Here is a 23,025-nt window from a genome sequence, read left to right as displayed (position 1 = left end):
GACGTCGACCTGAGCGACCCTCCTTGCAGGCAGAAGATGATGATCGACGCCCACCAACCCGCTCGAGGACCAACACGAGGCGCCAAGATGTAGAGGAATCCTCACAAGCTCAATCTCCTAATCTACCCCACGGGCGGAACACCCAAGGGGATCGACCCTTGGGAACCGAGGAAGAAGTCAGCCAGTCACGCTCGAGACGCCGAAGACGTCAGCCCGAGACTCCAGTCCTGCGAGCAGAGGACGTCGAGAAGCTAGTGAATGACCGACTCAAAGCTCTCCAACTTAAAGGAAGCATGGAAGAAGCCCTGCACAAGGAAATTGATCGAGTTGACTGCTCGCCTTTTACCGACAAAGTGGAACGAGCTCCTCCACCGAAGCGGTTCACAACGCCATCCATCACTCCATTCAAGGGAGACTCTGACCCTGAGAGCCATTTGAGGCACTTCAAGAGCGCCATGATCCTGTACAAGACAGACGATGCCCTGATGTGCAAAGTGTTCGCGATGACCCTGCGAGGAGCAGCTCAAGATTGGTTCCACACTCTACCGTCCGCGTCGATAGGAAACTTCAAGGAGTTGGCCCTCATCTTCACAAAGGAGTACACCTCCTACAAGACGGTCAGAAAGCATGCGGACCATCTATTCAACCTGCGCAAGAAGCCAGATGAGTCTCTACGAGACTACCTAAGACGGTTTAAGGCTGAAAAGGCTAATATCATAGGATGCAATGACCAAGTTGCATCCTCAGCTTTCAAGAAGGGCTTGCCAACCGAGCACGAGCTATACCGGGAGCTGGCCATAACACCAAGTCAAACCTTGGCAGAAGTGTTCGCGACGGCAGAATGCTACGCACTTTGGGACGATGATCGAATCGCCGCAAAGAAAGCTAGCAAGCACGTTGATCACCCGACGAAGCAGGCAAGCCAAAAGAGCAACCAGTTCGAGCAAAGAGCCCGAGATAAGCACAGATCGCGGCCCCGAGAGGGAAGCTCAGAAATAGGGCCCTTCACTGAGTTCGCTATCCCAATTCATCAGATCCTGGCTCAAGTGAAGGACAAGCCGTGGGTGAGGAGACCGCCACCCATGAAGGGAGACCCCTCTAAGAGGGACACCAGTAAATACTGCGCATTCCACGGGAAGCACGGACATTACACCAACAACTGCAATGCTTGGAAAAGGCATCTTGAGGAGCTGGACAGAGAAGATCATTGCACAGAATTCGTCGCAAAGAAGGCCATTCAGTAGATCGAGGATCGTGATGCGGCTGCCAAGGAGCCTCCCCAAAAGGTCATTCGAATCAACACCATTCTAGCTGACTCCCGGGAGTCCGGGCTGACTACCAAGGAGCGAAAGAGGAAGATCGCGCAGGCAACTTATGTCTCCCAAGTCACAACAGGAGTACCAGTCATTGTGGATACACCCATCATTGGTTTCCAGAAGAAGGACTTGATCGGGCTTGACCTACCGCATAATGACGCTAGTCATCTGCATTCAGATTGAACAAGCTGAGATCGAGCGAATTCATGTGGATGAGGGCAGCGCAGCTAACATCCTGCAACTATCTGTCATCCAACAGATGGGACTGGAGCCCAAGATTAGCAAACTTGCTAGGTCGCTTACCGGCTTCAATGGGGCCACATCAATCACTGTCGGAACGATCGACCTTGACGTCCACTCACCCCCAGTGCTCTGCTCGCAAACCTTCATGGTCATCAACGAGATCTCCCCTACAATGGAATCTTGGGCCGACCGTGGATCAGCAAGATCGAGGCCATCACATCTGCTCTGCACCAAAAGATTCGATATCCCATCCCTGGAGGCGGAATCGGGCAGATCAATAGTGACCAAGCCATGGCAAGAAGATGCACAGCCCAAGTGCTCAAGAAGAGCAAGCAGTTGCAGTTCACACCAGTAATGCAAGCTGCTAACGAGGCACGAAGCGTTCCCAGCAAACAAGCAAGCTCGAGCGAGAAGAGAGTTGTTACCCCACAATAGCAATTAATGAGCCAGGATCAAGGCGAGGGAATCCGCCCGGAAGACTCCCCTGAAAAGGGTTGGAAGCCTGAGGATGACGTCGAGTTAGTACCCCCTGATCTTGGCCAGCCAGATAAAGAAGCGCAGATCGGCTCGTGCCAGAATCCAAACAAGAAGGATCGAGAGGAGGGAATCTGCCCGGAAGGCTCCCTTGAAGAAGGTTGGAAGCCTGAGGAAGACGTTGAGTTAGTACCCCTCGATCCTAACCAGCCAGACAAGAAAGCGAGGATCGGCTCGCGCCTAAGCCCAGACGAGAAGGTGGAGCTGACCATCTTTCTCCAAAACAACAAAGACATGTTCGCGTGGTCACCATCTGACATGCCCGGCATCTACCCAGACATCATCTGCCACCACCTCCATGTCAACCATGCCAGCAAGCCCGTGGTGCAGAAGAGACGCAACTTCGCTCCCGAGCGAGTCGCGATCATTGAGGCCGAGGATCGACCAGCTCGTGGATTCAACTTCCGGCAACCAGCTGCTCAGCTTCATGGATGCCTACTCCGGCTATAACCAAAGGCTCGTGAATAAGATTTTCAAGGAGCAGATCGGCAGAACCATGGAAGTCTACGTGGATGATATGCTAGTCAAAGCCCCCAAGCGGGGAGACCACCTCAAAACCCTCACCGAGGCATTCAGCCTGCTCCGCCAATACCGCATGAAGCTGAATCCAAGTAAATGCACGTTCGGTGTATCATCCGGCCGGTTCCTGGGGTACTTAGTCACACAACGAGGTATCGAGGCACACCCACGCCAAATTAAAGCCATCCTCGAGATGAAGTCACCTTCCACAGTGAAAGAAATACGAAGTCTGACGGGCAGAGCAGCAGCTCTCAACCGATTCCTCTCGAAGTCTACCGACAAGTGCAGACCATTCTTCAAAGCTTTGAAGAAGGGGCAAAAAGACAAGTGGGACGAGGAGTGCGAAGTAGCTTTCCAGAGTCTAAAGACCTACCTTACTTCCCCTCCCCTGCTCTCGAAGCCAGTTTCTGGTGAAGACTTGTTCGTGTACCTGGCAGTGTCCGACTCAGCCGTCAGCTCAGCTCTCATCCGAGAAGAACTTGGGGCCCAACATCCGATATTCTATACGTCAAAAGCTCTCCTCGATGCAGAGACTCGCTACCCAAAATTGGAGAAGCTCATTTTGGCCCTTGTCGTTTCCGCGAGAAAGCTGCGGCCTTATTACCAAGCTCACCGAGTCATCGTTATGACTGACTTTCCTTTGAGATCAATCCTCCACAGCCCTGATGCTTCTCAGCGGCTTATGAAGTGGGCAATAGAACTAAGCCAATACGACCTCCTCTACTTGTCAAAGACTGCTATAAAAGCCCAGGCCTTAGCAGACTTTGTTGCAGAGCTCACATCTTACCACAACAAGAAGGCCATTGTTCGAGCAGCAGCTCACATCTTACCACAACAAGAAAGCCATTGTTCGAGCAGCAGCTAACATCTTGCCCCAACAAGAAGGCCATTGTTCGAGTTGCAGCTCACCAGCAGTAGCTCACATCTTGCTATAATAAGAAGGTCATTGTTCGAGTTGCAACTTACTAGCAGCAGCTCACATCTTACCACAACAAGAAGGCCATTGCAGACAAGCTGCTCCTCGGAGCACAAACTCAATGGAGTCTTTTTCAAGCTTTATGTCCCCGACATACGCGCACAGGCGGCAAGCCATACCTCCATTGCAGACAAGCTGCTCCTCGGAGCACAAACTCAATGGAGTCTTTTTCAAGAGCTATGTCCCCGACATACGCTCACAGGCGACAAGCCTACCTCCATTGCAGACAAGCTGCTCCTCCGGAGCACAAACTCAATGGAGTCTTTTTCAAGAGCTATGTCCCCGACATACGCTCACAGGCGACAAGCCTCACCTCCATTGCAGACAAGCTGCTCCCCGGAGCACAAACTCAATGGAGTCTTTTTCAAGAGCTATGTCCCCGACATACGCTCAGGCGACAAGCCTTACCTCCATTGCAGACAAGCTGCTCCTCGGAGCACAAACTCAATGGAGTCATTGTCATGCGTTATGTCCCCGGCATACACACACATGCACCAAGCTTTCTCTCAATTGCAGGCAAGCTGCTTCACAAGTACAAACTCAATGGAGTCTTCTTCAAGTGCTATGTCTTTCAAGTGCTATGTCTCCGGATGCACACTTACAAGATACAATGAGAATTGAAGTTTGAAAGGCAACTGAAAATTCAATAACAAAGCGGCCAATCAGCCAAGTTCAACAAGAAGTAAGATGGTCAACCAAAGACCACTTATTGAAAGAAAATAACAAAGTTCAAAAATAGCAAAAATGGACTACAACTACTAGGGAACTTCAGCAGGTGACCCTTAGCCGATCACATCCTCAACTGCGCTGGCAACAGCCTCATTCTGCCCAACTAGCACAACTTGCTCAACCGCCTCGGCTGCCTGCTCCTTCGCATCCGCCTTAGCCTCATCAGTTGACCCACCTTGGCGTTTGTCTTCCTCAGTTTCAACTTCATCTGCTATCTGCTCTTCAACTGCTTCTGCATCCACAACATCCACCTGCTCACTCTGAGTAGGGGGCAGGTCAAGACCAGACTGCTCACCATCATCATCTTCGAGAGGGCAGTAAGGAGAAGCACCATTCTGGCAATCCAGGTATCCCAGCTTATACGCGTTAGCAGCAATCTCCAGTTTGGATGCCTTCGTGGCTTCCACATGGGTGTCAAACGTGACCAACAGTTTGTCACGATCCTGGGCCAAAGCAGCATGCTTATGTTTGAGGCAGAAGTAGGCTTCCTTGCGTTCGAGCAGGGTAGCCATAAGAGACTTGAGTTCACCATCCCTTTGGCCAACAGAACTCTTGAGCACGGACAAACTCTCCGTCATCTCGGAAATCCTCGCGTCATGACGAATCTGCTCGTTCGAGAGCTTGTCAGTCAGGCAGGCTCGTCAAGCAGGGCAGAAGAGGGGGCAACATCACGCGAGTTCCGCATGGCCCCAACAGCAAAAACCATTCCTTTTTTAAGATGATACATGGCAGCTTCTTCTTGCTTATCCAAAGGATGGTTCGAGAAAGCACAAAGGTCGCCGGCTCGATACACGTGATCAGCTAGCTTAGCGCAAGCAGACGGACTTGACAGAAAGCCTGTTTTCAGCAGATCAGACACGGGCTCGCCCCCAGCAGAGCTATCACCAATTCCCGGACCAGCAGTTCGCGCGATTGGAGGACTCTTCGCTCGAGCAGACGACTCCTTAGCTCTTTTGGCTGCAACTTGCAACATTGAGTCAGCCCCGCGCTTGACTGTTCGTGGCCCCGCAGATGAGTCATGGTTGCAAGGTAGAGGTACGGTCCTCTCAGCTTGATTCCCAGATCGGCACAGACGACCCAAACCTTGCTTCCCAGCAGCTTCCTTACATGGCAGATCACGGGTCTTAGGCAGTTCGGGTAGAGACTTGAGCAGAATATCCCAGACCTTATGCATGCTATTGACTTTCTTGTTGTTCGCATTGACGAGGCGCTTGATCTCGGCAGATGAAAAAGGAGCAACTCCCATGGGGATCTTTTTAGCACATTAGACCCCCTATTAAAGAAGACTTGCTAGTTGCAGAAGGAGGAAGTTCGGTCGAGGACTCCACCTGCTCAACTAGCAGATCATCTAGGCCCGAGCCATACAGCTTCCATCTCTTAACATCTCCGGCAGGGGGCAGACCACCAACCTCCTTTCGATGTTTGCTCAGCAACCAGCGCCATTCAAGGAACCTGATAGGGATGTTCAGAGCTTACTGAACCTTGGTCATGTTCGGGCCGAGATCGAGTTTCTTGCAGATGTCATTCTCTGCAAGCAGAAGATGGAAGTTAGCCAGATACACAACAAAGAATTCCATGGCAACTGTAGCAGATCAAAAGGATGCAACTTACCATCACAGTAGGTGAGAAGAACGAGCGGACCGTCGCCAACCTTCTCTTCCTATCTGCCGCTGACTTTCAGCACGTTCATGCTTCGCACATGATCGCCTTGACTCATACTGATCCTAGTTCGTGGCACAAAAAGAAGAATGAATTGAAGCAATTTGGATTAGCCACAAAAAAGACGACCCAAACTGCCACATGCTCCAGCGGCAGATCGCGCACCTCCAGCCTAGTTACAGCTGGACAGCCCAAGTCAAACACCTCCTCTACGCGGGAACCCAAGTCCACGAAGGAAGCCCAGTTACAGCTGGACAGCCCAACGGATAATTTACATCTCCTACATGCCACCACGAGCCATGCAGAAGCTGGGGGGCATTTGTGGGAACCTAATTAAATCAAAACCCTAGGTCAATTAATTAGGCCAATTAATTTGGGAATTATTTGACCTAATTAGGAGTTACCTAACCTAATTGGGAATTACCTAATCAAATTGGGGGTTACTTGATCCCCAATTTAATTAGGGATTTGGTTAAATCCATAATCCCTAAATGCACCAACCCCACCAACCACACCAACCTCACCAACTACACCAACCCCACCAACCTCTCCAAGGCCACTATAAATACCTGGTTACGCACAAGGATGAGGTACGCCTAAATTCCTACTAAAACTCTACATAAGTTATTTCTCAAAAACCCTAGCCACCCCCTCTCTTTCTCTCTCTCACACAAGGCTCCGGCCACCACACACGGCTCCGGCCACCCGATTTTCCTTGAATTACCCTACCTAACTTAGGCATCGGAGGGCCTTTGGCCAACACCCCCCGGGTGTGGTCCTTTTACTCCGATCTGTTTTGCTGGGAGAAAGAGAGGCGGAGAAGACAAAGGAATCTTGGGGGAATATTCTCGTGGGGAAATTTGCTCCCACAGAGCACATGTGGCCTTTAGGCTTTCACACATTCGCTAACTTGCTGTGATACCATGAAGGAAGTTGACGTTCCACCCTAAAACCAATTAATAATGAGGAGAGTAGTCCAACTCCTTATAACCTTACGAGGTTTCTCAACTTTCTAATATGAGACTTTTTACCTTCACATTTTCACAATCCAAACTATAAATCAAAACCATAATAAAAACACTATTACCTTTTTGAAATAATCCATGTAGGCTTTTCAATTTTCGTAGGATATATAGATTTTAATTTATATATCCTACGAAAGTCACGTACTTTTGTCTTTTCTCTAGATGTTGGTTCAGTCTCAAGTCTTGCAGCCACCTACCTCATCAACAGACTGCCTAGTTGTGTTCTGGATTCAAAATCACTATATGAGGTCATGCAAAACAAAAAAATTAACTTGTCCCACCTGAGAATTTTTGGATGTACCTGTTATGCTCATATTCAATCCCATCACCGAGACAAGCTAGATCCCAAGGCAGTTAAGTGTGTTTTCATGGGTTACTCCTCCACTCAAAAAGGTTACAAATGTTACAATACATGTTCTAGGAAGCTATTTGTCTCAAGAGATGTAAGGTTTGATGAGATCAAACCGTATTTCAACAAACCATCAGATCAAAATCGTTAGGGGGAACACTTACTGGATTTCTTTCCATTACCAAATCCAGCCGAAACAAGTGATTGTGTTCATTCAGTACCTCACAACAGTGACTCTCATGCAACCAATATTGACAACATGATTATTGGAGATGAAACTGAAGCCTCTGAAGCACAAGTTGTTCCTCATGACAATGACACATCATCTATTGAAGAGAGTGGAGCTGAACCTGCTGTGATCCCAGCTCAACCTCAGAGGAATCCAACTCGAGATAGACATCCACCATCAAGGCTACAAGACTATGTAACGTTCAATGTAAGGTACCCAATTCACAAGTTTGTAAATTACTCCAAAGTCTTTCACTCCCATGAAGCTTTTCTCAGTAAATTGTCAAATGAAAATGAACCAATGAATTTTCAAGAAGCCAATCTTCAAGATGTTTGGAGGCTAGCCACGGAAGAAGAACTCAAGGCTTTGGATGAAAATAAAACCTGGAGTGTAGTCCAGCTTCCAAAGGGAAAGAAGGTGGTAGGCAGTAGGTAGATCTACAAAACCAAATTTAATTCTGATGGTTCAATTGAAAGACACAAGGCAAGGTTGGTGGCTTGCGGTTTTACTCAAACGTTTGGAGTTGATTATAAGGAGACATTTGCTCCCGTGGCTAAGATGAGTACAGTGAGGATTTTGTTATCTGTTGCAGGTAATCATGAGTGGCCGTTGTACCAAATGGATGTAAAAAATGCTTTTTTGCATGGAGACCTTGAAGAGGAAGTTTACATGCAATTACCTCCTGGTCATCCACAAGCACAGAATTCAAGTATGGTTTGCAAGCTTCACAAATCCATTTATGGATTGAAACAATCTCCACGTGCCTGGTATGCCAAGCTGAGCTCTGTACTTGAAAAGTTTGGTTTCAAGAGAAGTCATGCTGATTCATCCTTGTTTGTTCGAACTGGATCAGTTGGCAAATTAGTTGTTCTAATCTATGTTGATGATATCATCATCACAGGTGATAATATTGATGAGATTAACACTCTTAAGCATTCTCTTCATCAGAAATTTGCCATTAAAGACTTAGGAGTGTTAAAATACTTCCTTGGGATTGAAATGGCTACTTCTCCCAAGGGACTGTTTTTAAGTCAACGGAAGTATGTGATTGACTTGCTTCAAGAAGTGAAGATGATAGATTGCAAACCGGCCCGTACACCTCTTGATAGCAAATTGAAGTTGGACTTGGAAGGAGAGCCTCTCAGCAATATAAGTTACTATCAAAGACTGGTGGGTAAGCTTATATATCTCACCATTACTAGACCGGATATAACTTACGCCGTTAGTCTTGTAAGCCAATTCATGCATGCACCCACTGAGGCTCATTTAAATGTTGTTAAAAGGATTCTAAGATACCTCAAGGGCTCCATTGGTCGGGGAATTATCATGAAGAACAATGGTCATACTCAAATCATGGCATACACCGATGCTGACTGGGCAGGGAATGCTATTGATAGAAAATCCACTATAGGCTACTGCACATTTGTTGGAGGAAACATCGTGACATGGAAGAGCAAAAAGCAAAATGTAATTGCTCGCTCAAGTGCTGAAGCTGAGTATAGAGCCATGGCTTCCACTGCATGTGAACTCATTTGGCTCAAGAGCCTTATCTCAGACTTGGGTTTTTTGAGCAACAAACCTATGTCTCTTTTTTGTGACAATCAGGCAGCTATGCATATTGCCTCCAATCCCGTGTTCCATGAACGGACCAAACACATTGAAGTTGACTGTCACTATGTTCGTGAACAAGTTCAGTCCAAGGTAATTCAAACCACACTTCACTCGGAGCCATGATCAACTTGCTGATGTTTTCACCAAGTCTCTTGCTTCCACTCAGTTTCAACGCTTGCTCTCCAGGCTTGGATCAATTAATCCCCTTGATATCCAGCTTGAGGGGGAGTATTGGAAGTATTGGTTGCTGGTAGCTGTGATTAGCTTGGTGGCTGCTAGGTGTGATTGATTTACACGTCCTTAATTTTGGGGATTTTAGGGGATTTGATCTTGTTGCTTGTAATTAGAGTTTTCCTATAATTAGGGGTTAAAGTTAAGGTTGTGGTGTGTTGGCCAAACAGCTCTTAGACTGGCCAATGGTTCTTAACCTGGCCAGTGGATATTAGCCTTCCCCAGCTTATACATATATACCTGGCCAGTGGATATTAGCCTTCCCCAGCTTATATATATATACCTGTGTAATCTTGTAAACAACACATAATGAGAAAATATATTCTCCCCATTATTTTCCATATATATATTAGGGGTTTGCAAAGCCAGAGACAAGCATCTCACAAGGCAAAATTTCAGAGACTGGGATCCCAAAGTACAGCGTACAGATTGCGAACGCGTGTGCTTTTGACTGTGTTGCTTCAGACATCCACGTCCACTGTGGTCAGTTTGCCTCTACAGAAGTTATGAACCCAGCTGAGTTCAGGAGGCCCTCTTTTGATGATTGCTTGGTGAACAACGGACAGCCTTTGAAGCCCCATCAGCTCATCAGCTTCACTTACTCGAACACCTTCATGTACCCCTTGCTTTCAAGTCCGCAAAGTTTATTTGCTAATTATATTTTAGCCCTCGCAACTATCACATTCTACTTAGGGTGATCATTTTGAGACTTAGCCACCAATAGTTTATGTTATTCTTCTCTCTCTCTCTCTCTCTCTCTCTCTCTCGCTGGCTTTGGCAGCCAGAGCTTAAGTACAGATAAGTAGAAAACAGAATGAATGATTGGAGATACTCTTTTATTCTTTGCCTATAAATGGGGTATTGAATTTTGTACAAAGAAAAAGGGGTTTTGAAAATGGCCTTCTTCATGCTAGTTGTGATGGAGCAACAAAAAGGGAACCAAATTGTTATTTTTGTAATCATTCTGTAAATAGTATTATGCAGTTCAGAACATTTGGTGTCTGTGTTTAAATGCTTCCCCTGTGCTTACTTTATGTTTGTCTTCAACTTTATAATTTACAAGCTTACATGCTTACATGAGCTGTGTTGTCATGTTGCCCATATCTGATTGGTATTGGCATATTTAAGGGCACATGGTACTTGAAAGCCACATTATTTTCCTTCACATACAGAAACCAAAATAAGAATTGACAAATTCCTTGAATAAATAAAATTAGGTATTTACCAGGTGGAGAGATGGGATCATGCCCCAAAAAAATTCTGCAATAGTTTCCATTCTGTCTTCTTGTATCTACCAAGGTGAAAAACAAACATTTGAAGAGGCATGACATCAATACACAGCCTACTAAAACAAAATTCCTAGCCAGAAAACAAAACAACATAGAAAAAGAGGTGACCGAGGCATAGTTTACATGATTGGCCTCATCTTCCTCTTGGATTCACTATTTGTGAAAAAACTGCACTTGTGTTTAAGTCTTCTATATTAGCCTCACTTGCAGTGCTCTCTTCCTCAATGGTCAATGTGGAATTGTGAATTGCATAAGCATCATTTGCTTTATCTTGAGCAACAACTGTTTCTCCATCAGGGTTTTCATGCAGTTGAAGTGCAAACTCGAGGTTCCAAAGCACGTCACCCATTGAAGGACGTTCAAGTCCATGATCAGCTAAGCACTTCTCAGCTGTCTCTGAAAACTTTTTCAGACACTCGGGATTTATATGGGGTCCTGCCTTAAGATGTGGATCAATAATTTCGCTGAGAATTCCCTTTTTTCGACAATGTATAGCCCAATCTGCTAGACTAACTTGTTCCTTTGGCAATGTAGCATTAAGCGCTGGCCTTGCACACAGGACTTCAAACAGAACCACCCCAAAAGAGTACACATCAGATTTTTCTGTCAATTGTTGCCTGCGGAAATATTCAGGGTCCAAGTACCCAAAGCTCCCCTTCACCACTGTACTAACATGGGTTTGATTTTGATTAATATTAGGACCTGTTTTTGATAGCCCGAAATCAGACACTTTAGCTACCCAATTCTCGTCCAATAGAATGTTTGTGGTTTTCACATCTCTATGGATGATGGTGTACCTGGCACCAGTATGAAGATAATGTAATCCTCTAGCAGCTCCAATGCAAATTTCCAACCTTTGCTTCCATGACAAGGGAGGTTGGTTGCTCTTGTATAGGTGTTCCCTTAGAGTCCCATTAGCCATGTAATCATAAACAAGAACCATCTCGCCGTCTTCTTCGCAAAAACCAATCAAAGAGACTAAATGCTTGTGTCTAAGCTTTGAAAGCATCTCAATTTCAGTTTGGAATTCATTAACTCCTTGCTCCGAAGATGGATTCGATCTTTTTATAGCCACTTGGGTCCCTCCATCAATAATGCCTTTGTAAACCTTCCCAAACCCTCCAACCCCAATAACTTGAGATTCATCAAAGTTCTTGGTTCCATGTTTTATCTCAGATAATGAAAAATGCCTACATAGACCAGCAGCCAGACTTGAAAGGTGGCTGCTACCAGTGTTGCTCTTGCCAGAAATAGTTGATGTGTGAGAGTTACCATAAAGGGGCAACCAAGCACCCATCCCAGACTCCATTCCATTCTTTCTCTTCTTCTTTATGTACACAACAAAGCATACTGCTGCAACTACAGCCGCACCACCAGCAGCCCCACCAGCTATTCCAATTACTTCACCCTTGCTCTTGGATTCCGGCGGAGGAGAAAAATTACTAGCTGCAGCAGCCTCGGCTTCTTGAAGCATCTTCGAAGGCTCAGGATTTGGGCCTGCCAAGTTCCCACGTGTGTCATTGAGCTTAAAGATCTCCAAACCATTAAGAATTAAGTCATAATACTCAGGCTTCTCTGACACAGATGGATGCAATGCCACCCATATTTCCTCATCACCATCTCTATCATTAACAACAGTTGCATAATCTTTATAAACTGGCACTCCTATGGACCCTGCCCAAGCAATCGCATCCGCAGATTGCTGTGCTGTTTGGTTGTTGAGGAAAATATCAAACACCCTCTGATTAATCTTGGTGAGTTGAAGCTCACAAAAATGGAACCTAACAACATATGTAAAATTGGCATCAACAGAGAAAACCCATGTGAGATTGTAATTCTGATTGATTTTGGGGTCCGGTCCCATTGATCTAGCCGTGCTGTACACATTCAGAGGTGCAATATAGCCTGGCACTTCGGGAGGATATTTAATGCTAACATTTTTACCAGCCTCAGATGTGACCCCAAATGCTGCACCAAACAAGTATGGCGAATCATCGTACCATGTCCTTGTAAGCCCTGAATCATTGGTTGTAGGAATAAACTGTCCACCAACATTGAGCCTGAACATGGTCTGAAGGGAAGAACTCTGGACCTCGACCGTTTGGTCCTGGAACCCGATCAAGTTTGCAGGCTTGAACATATCAGCAGGCATTGAGATGACCTCAATCCCATTGACAAAAGCATAGGATTTATCATGCTGTGAAGAGGGTATGAATGTGATGTTGAGATTGCCAGACTGGGGAGGAATGAGTGAGAATTCTCTCATGATATAGGCCTGCGTGAGTGCTTGGGCAGTAATGGAGGCACTGAAATTGTGGAGGAGAGTAAACCCATTTGCAACCACGTCGAAATATGAGTTGGAAGGGTCGAGGCTGTTATAGGAATTTGGATAAAAATGGAGCCTGACCAAAAGGCGTTGCTTGGGTGAAACAGAGAACTTGTACGACGATGCAGAGTTGAAAATTCTTGCAGACATGTATGGAACTTGAGAAGGCAGAGAAGGGTCTTGGTATTGGGCCGTTGCCGTGTTTGATTTATAGGAGGACGTAAGAAACTGGGAATCTGAGGCCCATTTGCGGCCATCGGAATCGGTGCCTCCACTTGAAGAGCCACAAGAAATGACGTAAGAATCAGTGTCTTTGCTATGAACATGAACGGTGTTTAATGAGAAAGAAAACAAGATCAGAGAAAATAAGATATGGGTTTTGGAGATCATTGCTGAAAAGAGAAACCCTTTTGATGGAGAATTCAAGAGCTGAAAGGTTAAGGAAGAACAAGATCAGTATGTATGTATGGTACCGGGGAAAACAGAGTACAGGAGAACAAGAACAATGATAGAATGTTTTCCTGTACTTTCCTGATGTTCAATTACAATAACTGTATTAAATCCAAATGGTTTCTTCTGGTTTTCATGAAAAGTAAAGATTACAAATTTACCTGAAAATTTCAGGATGATATGCAAGAATTACAAATCAAGATGTGTTTTTGCTTTCATTTTTCTCTGCTGTTTTTTTTTTTTTTTTTTTTTTTTTTTTGGGTGTCCAGGGTCTAGGGAACGTTAGGATAGGAGGTAGTTACTGGTTAGAGAGTAATTGGGTTAGAGAGAGAAACGGTAAATGGTGTTTGGCATTGACTGCCTTGGCGTTTCTTTAGGTTTGATTTTGAGTGGTGATACATTCACCGAGTGGATTGATGAATGAATCCGAATTCTACTTCGGTTTTGTTTGTAATATGTATGCTTGCACTGCATGGGTCAATTGAAATCCCAATCACAAGGCATAATATCCATGACACATTTTTATTTTTATTTTATTTTTAGAAATTATGAAATTACATTTATAGTTCAGTCAAAAAAGTCACTAGTCATAAATGACCAATACAAACTAACTACAAAGGGTCATTATAATAACGGAGCGATCTAACATCAAAATTAAGATAATTTAAGGCTCCTCCACTAACGATCATGCATAATCATATCCATGACACACTAAATTCGTCTTTTTGGTAATTTTATTAGAAACTAACTATAATCCCTCTCTACACAAAAGAAAAAACATGTATAATCCTATTTATTTATTTATTTAAATTCAGATCATATTCAAATCGGATCATTTGGAGACCTGTTGGATTTGGCGCCATTGTCTAAGTATCTACACATATACAATATTTGACAGGACCCGACCCAATTTCCACTTTGGAATTCGAGCCAAGTCCTGTGCGTGTCCGACACCTGGCGAATGTCGCGCACAAATGACCTTTTTACCCTTCTTATTTCAATATCGCTTTAAAATTTCCTTAGACTTCTGCCGAAAATTCGACAGATTCTCCCCTGTATTTTGACTAATCCCAAAGTTTTCCACCTGTTAAACAAGCTAATAATTCTTCACCAACTGCCAGAATAGTCAATCAACCAATTTCAACTATAATCACTACATTTCCATCTGGATATCGGAGCGTTCTCTGAGTCCCTCAGGGTTGTGAGGATTTCTACAACACCATACCTGGTTTGAGACATGGAAGCTAAGAATGGCCCGGTGGTGGATCCCGCGTACTTCTATGGCCTGGGGGCGAAAAACAAGTTGGAAATGTAAGTGGACAAAAATAATGTTCTTCAAAACAATTTTCATAACATAATATCCCCCATTGTAAAAAGAAAATTTAGCTAAATAAAATTGAATACGTACTTTCTGCATCAGGCATATTCAACTCAAGGCATTCTATATCAGTCATATTCAAGCTCGAAAGTTTCATACAAAACCACTGAAATCAAAGCTTTCATAAAAGTGCTGAAATCAAACGTATAAAAACTCTGTACTCAAACCTTGCATAACTGAACAAATATAAAGGTATCTATGCCTGAAAAATCAGAAAAACTGATTTAAAATAACTGAAAATCATAATTTAATAAAAGAAACTCAAAATCCTTTGAAAATACCACCAGTTTGTCCCCCTGTCTTTTCCGTCAATTCCCTGGCAGGTCTCGGGCGTCACACAGGCTACCCGAGCCGCAAACTGGCGAAATCAGGGGACTATGATCAGCCTGTCCCGCCGGCAGATTCCTCGATGACACCAAGTCAGCTCGAGTCGCTCTGGCAGGATGCAGGGGACCGTAGTCAGCCTGATCCGCAATCCTGGCAGGTCTCGGGGACACAGAGTCAGCCGAGCCGCAATCCTGGCAGGTCTCGGGACACCAAGTCTGCCGAGCCGCAAATCCTGGCACTCACGGTCCGAGCGTCCCCGAAACTCGTGAGGCAAAGTCAAGTGCACTGACTGAACTATAATCAGACTGGATGTCCGTAGACATCGGTCCGACTCTGGGTAATCACCATAAAGAAAATGGGTACGAGGTGGGTTTAAAATAAAAGCCTTTAGAAAAATCTGAATAACAACTGAAATCACAAATTGTGCTGCTGTCTCATCTGATTTCAACCTCAAACTCTGTTTCTATAACTGGTAAATAAGCAGCACAGATTTATAGAACTGTTACTGTACTGATCATGTTCCGAACCGTAATAAAACTTACTTAATATCAAATAAAGAAACTTATTCAAATAAATTCATCTCTAAAAACTTATTTATATAAAATCAATATAAACTCATTTATAAAACTTATTTACATAAAAGCACATCAAATCATTCATGAAATCTGATTTATGAAAGAAAGTCCACTCACAGATGGTCCAAGCTACTGCGACCCTTCGAAGGTCTCCTTTGCAATTCTGTCGGGTTCCTGGTGCCTGATTATCCATAAAGATTAAATTAATAAACTGCTGAATAAAACGAATTCCAATTAAACACCCTGCCCCCGGCTCCTAAAATACGTACTTTTCGATTCAAAATACTCATATGCCCACACTAGCCTTTTCGGATAGTTGGACCAGTTTTGGGAGGTCCGATACTCAGCTAAGCGATAACTATCAGATCGGCCGACCTGGGACCCGTGGGGTCCACGGTCTCCGATGGCCAATCTGGACTTCCCTGAAGGTTTCTCATAGAACGGGAACCATGTTCTGCGAATTTGGTCCGAATCGGACGGTCGGATTGACCAAAATCGCGTTATCGCTTAAAACCCTAACCCTAGCCCCAGGGTTCGCGATTCCGGAGTATCCGGTACTCCGATTTGCGATCCGTCGAATCCTACGTGATCCTGAAATCACGTAGGCCGACATATCCAAAATTCAGCGCGATCCAACGATTACACGACACTGCACCCACGGATCGCGCGATATGGAAAATCCGTTCGGGGCTCAAACGGACTCCGAATCGAGATCCGCGAAATCCCACGCGCTCGTGACGACACGAGGACCTCAAAACTGGCCAGAGCCGTGCCACCACCCTGGGCCACGCGCCGCCACACGCGCGGGACAGATCGGGTGTCCAAAGCGATTTCGGGTGGCCGAAAAATCTCGGAACCAAGACTCCAAACTCCTACCCTAGGTAAAACACCTCATTTGGAGTCACTTTTGTTCTTGGACCACCCCCAAAAAGTGACCGGATACAGTAGTTTCGAAGGGCCGAAGTTCGGCCGAATTTGCAAGTTCAAAATCGAACCCCTTAGAGCTAAAATCGATCGAACCCCATACACCCATCAGCTAGAGCACGAAAAATAGCTGAGAAACCATACCTTACTCGATCGATTTGGTGGAGAAACGAAGGAGAATTTCGAGCTGGAAATTTGGGTAGCTTCGGACGAACCTCCGTCGGAAAACACGATTTTCCGGCCAGCTCAGGGCGGCCCCCGGGTTGAGGTCGGTTGGAGAAGGTAGGGGACTCGATGGAGGTTCCAACGCCACCGGTCCCGTGGCCATTGGAGCTTGGAGGCGGAGCCAGCACCCTATGGAAGTCGGCGGCCCGTTTCGCGCAGAGTCTGGGTTTATATAGATGCAACTTCGAAATATTTACGGTTATGCCACTGAGACTCTTTTGACCATAACTTTTTCGTTACAACTCCGATTCGGCCCCACTCCGTGTCTACGGACTCCTTTCGCCGTGCTCTACGCAATGGCGCAAGCGGAATTCCCAAATTCTTTCTCAATCAAAAAGTCAAAATTTCCCCTATTAAATAATACAAGGGCAAAATTGTCTTTTCGCTAAAAGATATTTTCCTTACTTTTTAGATATTTTCTTTCTTTTTAGATATTTTGTTTTGGGTTCTTACAATATTTATAAATAAATAACTATATAAGACAAATTATATATTATACTAATTCACATTTATAATCCCTATTTGATTTGTTAAGGCACTTTATATCACTTTAATTACATAGAACTTAGGTCAGATCTTGATAAAATTGTGTAAGGTAATAGCTCATCTTGGCATTATAGTTATATATAAATTATAACAAAATATGATTGCATAATGTTCACCACTATAATAGTGCAAGAATGATGTTTTAACAATGTATAAAAATTATTACTGTAAATCATTTTTTCTTACATAGGGGTGTAAATGAGTGGAGTCAAACCGAATATCAAGGTTCACAAGCTTGGCATTGATGTGCTGTGAAAATAATCGCTGTCAGATTTGCTGTGAGAGAAATCAGCTGTGAGAAAAAACAGTTTGGTGTTTGGTAAAATTTTTGTTAAAAGTATTGTTTGTATTGATTTTACGCATAATCAAAAAATGATTGCCGCATAATCATTAAACCCAGCGCCTCTTCGAAACTGATTCATGTATAATCAAAAAATGAAAGCAGCTAATTAGCTGCTTTCCCTTATAGCTTTCTCTCATAGCAATTTTTAACAATAAGTGATTTTCTCACAATTTACCAAACGGGTTGGGCTTCTCAAAATTTTTAAAAAATCACTTATTACCCCAAATAAGCAATGCCAAATAGGCATTAGTTCGAATGATTTTTTTTGAACTATGAAATTTGGAAATACACCTTTTTTTTGTCACACACACACATAGAATGTTGCATAGAGTATTAGAAACATCATAAAAGGGCTTTCTCATAAGAATGGAAAAACACGAACTAATTAAGGAAAAACACAATTACAAGTACTCAAACTTTTTAATTGTCTTTTAAAGGGTTCCAATATTGTTATTAAGATAGAAACAAAGGATATTGAAGTTCTTTGTCACCAAAAAAAATAAATTATGGTGCAAATGAAATAGATTTTACTATCATAGTCGACTATTGTATGCTTGTTCTTTACATGTAATGTGGCCGATAAATTGCATTAAAAAAAAAGTATCACACTTATATACTTTGAAACCCTGGAAATTTGGAATCAAAATAGTTGAAGTTAAGTATATGAATCAAAAGGGGATCCATTTCCAGAAAATCCCCCAACATCAAGGTCTAGAGTAAATTTGGCATAAAACTCCTGGCTGCAGCGTCAGCGTTAAGAAGCATCTTTGAGGGCATAATATTTGGACCTGCAAGGTTCCCATGGGTGTCATTGACCTTAAAGATCTCTAGTCCATTAAGAATTGCATCATAATACTGAGGATGCTGCTCCCGGTTTGGATGCAAGGCGACCCAAAGTATCTCATCTCCCTCTTTATCATTAATATGAGTTGCATAATCCTTATAAATTGGCTTCCCTATGGACCCTGCCCACTGAATCACATCTGCAGTCTCCTCTGCTGTTTGGTTGTTGATAAAAATTTCAAACGATCTCTCATTGGCCTTGGTGCTTTGGAGCTCACAGAAATGGAACCTAACCAGATATGTAAAATTTGCATCAACCTGGAAAACCCAAGTGAGGTTATATTTCTCATTGACTTTCGGATCGGGCCCCATGGATCTTGCTGTCCTGTACACACTGAGAGGTGCAACAAATTCTGGCACATCAGAAGTGTGTTGAACTGTGACATTATTTTCAGCCTCAATTGCAACACCAAGAAAGATCCCATTGAAAAATGAGGCCCCGAAAGCTGAGTTTAACAAGTAGGGTGAGTCATCTAGCCAAGTCCTGGCCAGCCCTGAGTCGTTTATTGGTGGAATGTAGCCTCCGCCGACATTGACCCTGTGCATGATCTGGAGCGAAGAGCCTTGGACGTCGATTGATTGGCCATTGAACCCGATCAAGTCAGCGGGCTTGAACGTGTCCTCCATGGGGATTATCTCGATGGAATTGACGAAAGCGAAGAAATTTTCGTGTTTCGAAGAAGGTGTGAATGTGATGGTAAGAGAGCCGGATGGTACAGGGACAAGCGAGTACTCTCTTATGATGTAGGCCTGCGTGAGAGCCAGGGCTGTGATGAAAGGACTGAAATGGCGGAGCAGGGTGAGGCCATTCGCCGTTACGTCGAAAACTGCTTTGGTGTTTTCCAAAGACCCGTAAACAGATGGGTAAAACTGGAATCTCAAGAGAAGGCGCTTACTGGATGAAACAGAGAACTTGTATGATGTTGCAGAGTTGATGATTCTTGTTGTCATGTATGGGATTTTGGAAGGCAGAGCTGGGTCTTGGTAGTCCGTTGTTGCACTCTTCGTGTTGTCGGAGGAGGTGAGAAACTTTGAATCCGAGACCCATTTGCGGCCATAAAAATCAGTTTCGCCATCCGGGGAAGAGCCACAAGAGATGAATTGGGACTCGGAGGCTGAGGCTGGGGATGGGGCTAGGGCTGGGGCTGGGGCTTCGCAGAGAACATGAATGGCGTTTAATGAGAAAGAGGAAAGCAGAATCAGAGAAAACAAGATGTGGGTTTTGGAGATCATAGCTGAATGGAGTAACCCTTTAGAGATGGAGAGATTTGAACAACCGAGACGTCAGGGGAGGACAAGGCCAATTGTTGTCACAGGGGAAAAACAGAGTACAGGAAAACTGGGAAACATTCCTGTACAAGAATTCAATTGCAATGGCTCTATCAAATCAAACTTTGTTTTGGTTTAAATTGAAGAAAAGATTACAAATTTACCTGAGAATTGTAGGAAGTGGTGCAAGAATTAGAATTCCAACTGTGTTTTGCTTTCATTTCTCTGTAATTTTGTTTTGTTTCTCTTTGAAATTTTGTGTCCTTTTCCGGTCCAGGGTGGAGGGTCGTTAGGACAGGAGGTCGTTATGTGGTTGGAGAGCAACGGTAGCGAGAGGCGCTTAATTCTCTTTGGCATTGACCGAGTCGAGGAATGATCCCAATTTATCTTTTGGGTTGTTGTAGATGTTTTGCGTTGCAACTTGCATGGGTCTATACGATTACATCTATTCCTTTTACTTTTAGTACTTTCTATTACCTTTTATATATATATATATACATATGCCAATTTTAATATAACATATTATACAAAAATTCGTATAGAGTCTATTTGAAGAGAAATTCTCAAAATTAGCAAACACTAAATCAAAACGGAGCCTCCATCAATATTAAATTTTAACACGTTAATTAATAATATTACGCGAGAGTGTGACGTTTCCATCTTTTTTTTTTTTAATGTGTTTAAATAATAAACAATACTTCTTTGATGCATGTTCATTTAATTGAAGAAAGATAAAAAGGAGCACTACTTTGCCAGTGAGCTTTTGAATAATACGTGAAAAATACGTCTTACGTATAGCTCTTTAATTATTCTAGTAAGTATATAAAAATTTGGGAATTGGAACAATATTGAAGATTTAAGAACCCCCACCCTATTAAAAAGGAAAAGCAGTTATCAACATTTCAATGTGAGCTGGAGGACGACGATGAACAGCCATGGATTTCTTCATATGGCTTCGGAACCATTCATCACAAAGCTTCGTGATAATTATCATGACTCTATAACATACACGTGTCTAGTGGATAATTATCATGACCCACGTATCAGATAACACTATACCCTAAAGAAAATATACTACACTTGATCTTAGCCAAAAGGCCGAGAAAGTTATGCTTAATATTGTCTTGGGCTGATTCTTTTATACGTACACCTTTATTCATTTCCTTTCTTCAACTTGTCGATGTGGGATTATGAACACACTCTCTTGAATTCCACCAAAAATAATTGTGGGCAGCCAAAGGCATGTAGTTAGAGCACTTCCACCGGCTGCCTTTCGACTTGGCAAAAGGCAACACAGTCTTAAATTAATGCCCACAACAGCAAAGGTTTGATTGGGTAAGAATGGGCCTCATTTATTCGGGCCAGCCTAAAGGCAAATTCGGGTCAGTTTAAAGGCAAAAATTGCGTGGGCTGCTGTCTGGGTTTGCTAATGTCAGTGTAACATCAGCAACCAATTTAAATACCCAACAAAATTTTAAACAAAATCTATAGTCGTGTTCTTCACTTCCCAAACCAAAACTCCATACAAATTCCTTTAGCCGTTTTCTCCACCACCATTCTTTGCTCCTCAACTCCACAGGTGCCTCTTCCCTCATTCTTCCTTGGTGACACTTTCTGGTATGTGAATGTATTTAAAGTGCATTTTGCACTTATTTTTTTTGGATTGTAGTAGCACTCTTTAAAGCTTTGGTGGCTTGTCCACCACCATTCTCCGTTGGAAGCTTTGGTTTTATTTAACGGTTACTCCTCCACAGTTGTAGATGTGCTTTAGTAGTACAGTAGTTTCATGTTCCAAGGTTTAGGGTTTTCTTTGTTTGTGTTATTGGATCTTTGTTTTTGGGACTCGCCAACACTCCCTCTCAAGTTGGGACAAAGATATTTCGCATGCCGAACTTGACAAGCGAGTCATAGAACACCATACTCGACATTGACCAATTGAATAACTGTAGAGAAGGCCTTGTCATAAACCACGAGTGAAACAACTAACAAACCCGAACAAATATGGCACATAGAAGAACACATAAAAACATAACACAAAAACTCTGTGAGCACAGCAGTATGTAAGGCAAAACATATAAATCATATGAGCATGACAATAGGTAAGTATAAAACATATTCAACATGCTGATTTTTTTTAGGAGAAAAAACATGCTGATTTTTTTTAGGAGAAAAAACATGCTGATTTAGAATCAATTCTTTGAATTAAACAATGAATATATATTAAACAATTATACCAGAAAGATTGAGAAATTAAGCCTATTTTGCTAGCCATCAGCATAAAGTTGATATTGAATTGAGGTAGGGGCCGCGCGAACGCATGCCCCCACTGCAACAAATTATGACGTTAGCTCTCCTACGTTGAGGAGACTATAGGCGGGCACCCCTCCTAAGTGCAATGGAGGTCACCAACCTAGGCCATGAGCCTTCCTGATCGCCCATAGACCCCGTCCAGGTAAGTATGTTTTAAAGTGCCTTTAGTTCCTCTTTAATACATGAGTCTCGCTTTTCACTTCTTGTGTATTTCCAATGTGGTATTTGAAGCTAGATATAATCATAGACTAAAATGATGGGATACGTGCCAAAGACACAAGCGATTTGACAAGATTGATTAAACTAGAGAAACACTTATAATTAAAATATTTATTATCACTAATATCAAGGAGCATATACAAAAAGTAAAACCTTAGCAGTGAAAATTTGCATGTTTTCTCCTCCAAAGTCCAACACAATAATAAAGGAAATAAGAAAGGAAATTGGTCATATATAGTCTCATAAAATAATAAAGGGGTTCTGTAGAATTAGATGCGCAGCTACGGTATAATTGACAAATACAGCAGCTGCATAAGTTGTACTTTGAGAGCTCGATTGAATTTCACAATGAATTGTTTTCTGACTGTGATTTAGTTGCAGCTCATCAGAAGCTTTCTCTCCACTCATCATAAACACATTTAACCTCAACAATTTGACTTAACAACATCAATTATTTTTAATGCACACATAATGTCATGGTAAAGAGAGTAATAGAAAACTATATTACTTCAGTTTCCGTTGGATTCAGAAGATATCCGTTTGCATTCTTTAATAGGCCTATATATTATATTGTTCTCTA

The 23,025-nt window shown here is 43.3% G+C and overlaps 2 protein-coding genes, 1 long non-coding RNA gene, 1 other non-coding gene and 1 pseudogene across 4 annotated transcripts; all 5 read right to left on the bottom strand.

The window, feature by feature from the left end:
• Positions 1–10,711: 10,711 nt before the first annotated feature.
• LOC117614736 (receptor-like protein kinase ANXUR1) lies at positions 10,712–13,705 on the bottom strand. Its single transcript, XM_034343635.1, has one exon. It carries the CDS (start codon positions 13,424–13,426, stop codon positions 10,844–10,846), a length of 2,583 nt encoding a protein of 860 aa, XP_034199526.1. The 5' UTR covers positions 13,427–13,705; the 3' UTR covers positions 10,712–10,843.
• An 857-nt stretch (positions 13,706–14,562) lies between these two features.
• LOC117614738 lies at positions 14,563–16,875 on the bottom strand. Its single transcript, XR_004583910.1, has 3 exons — positions 16,835–16,875; positions 15,884–15,947; positions 14,563–14,771 (listed from the first exon to the last, which is right to left on the bottom strand). It is a non-coding gene; the product is annotated as an uncharacterized LOC117614738 (long non-coding RNA).
• Positions 16,876–18,242: 1,367 nt separating this feature from the next.
• Positions 18,243–20,213, bottom strand: LOC117614737 (receptor-like protein kinase ANXUR2). Its single transcript, XM_034343636.1, has 2 exons — positions 20,081–20,213; positions 18,243–19,999 (listed from the first exon to the last, which is right to left on the bottom strand). Exon 2 carries the CDS (start codon positions 19,878–19,880, stop codon positions 18,516–18,518), a length of 1,365 nt encoding a protein of 454 aa, XP_034199527.1. The 5' UTR covers positions 19,881–19,999; positions 20,081–20,213; the 3' UTR covers positions 18,243–18,515.
• Positions 20,214–20,933: 720 nt separating this feature from the next.
• LOC117616854 lies at positions 20,934–21,027 on the bottom strand (annotated as a pseudogene).
• Positions 21,028–22,214: 1,187 nt separating this feature from the next.
• Positions 22,215–22,376, bottom strand: LOC117616930. Its single transcript, XR_004584267.1, has one exon. It is a non-coding gene; the product is annotated as a U1 spliceosomal RNA (small nuclear RNA).
• Positions 22,377–23,025: the final 649 nt, after the last annotated feature.

This window comes from Prunus dulcis, chromosome 1 (assembly GCF_902201215.1).
Source record: "Prunus dulcis chromosome 1, ALMONDv2, whole genome shotgun sequence".
NCBI lineage: Eukaryota > Viridiplantae > Streptophyta > Magnoliopsida > Rosales > Rosaceae > Prunus > Prunus dulcis.
The sequence above is the reverse complement of the archived record's forward strand: the minus strand, read 5'-3'. Positions and strand labels throughout refer to the sequence as shown.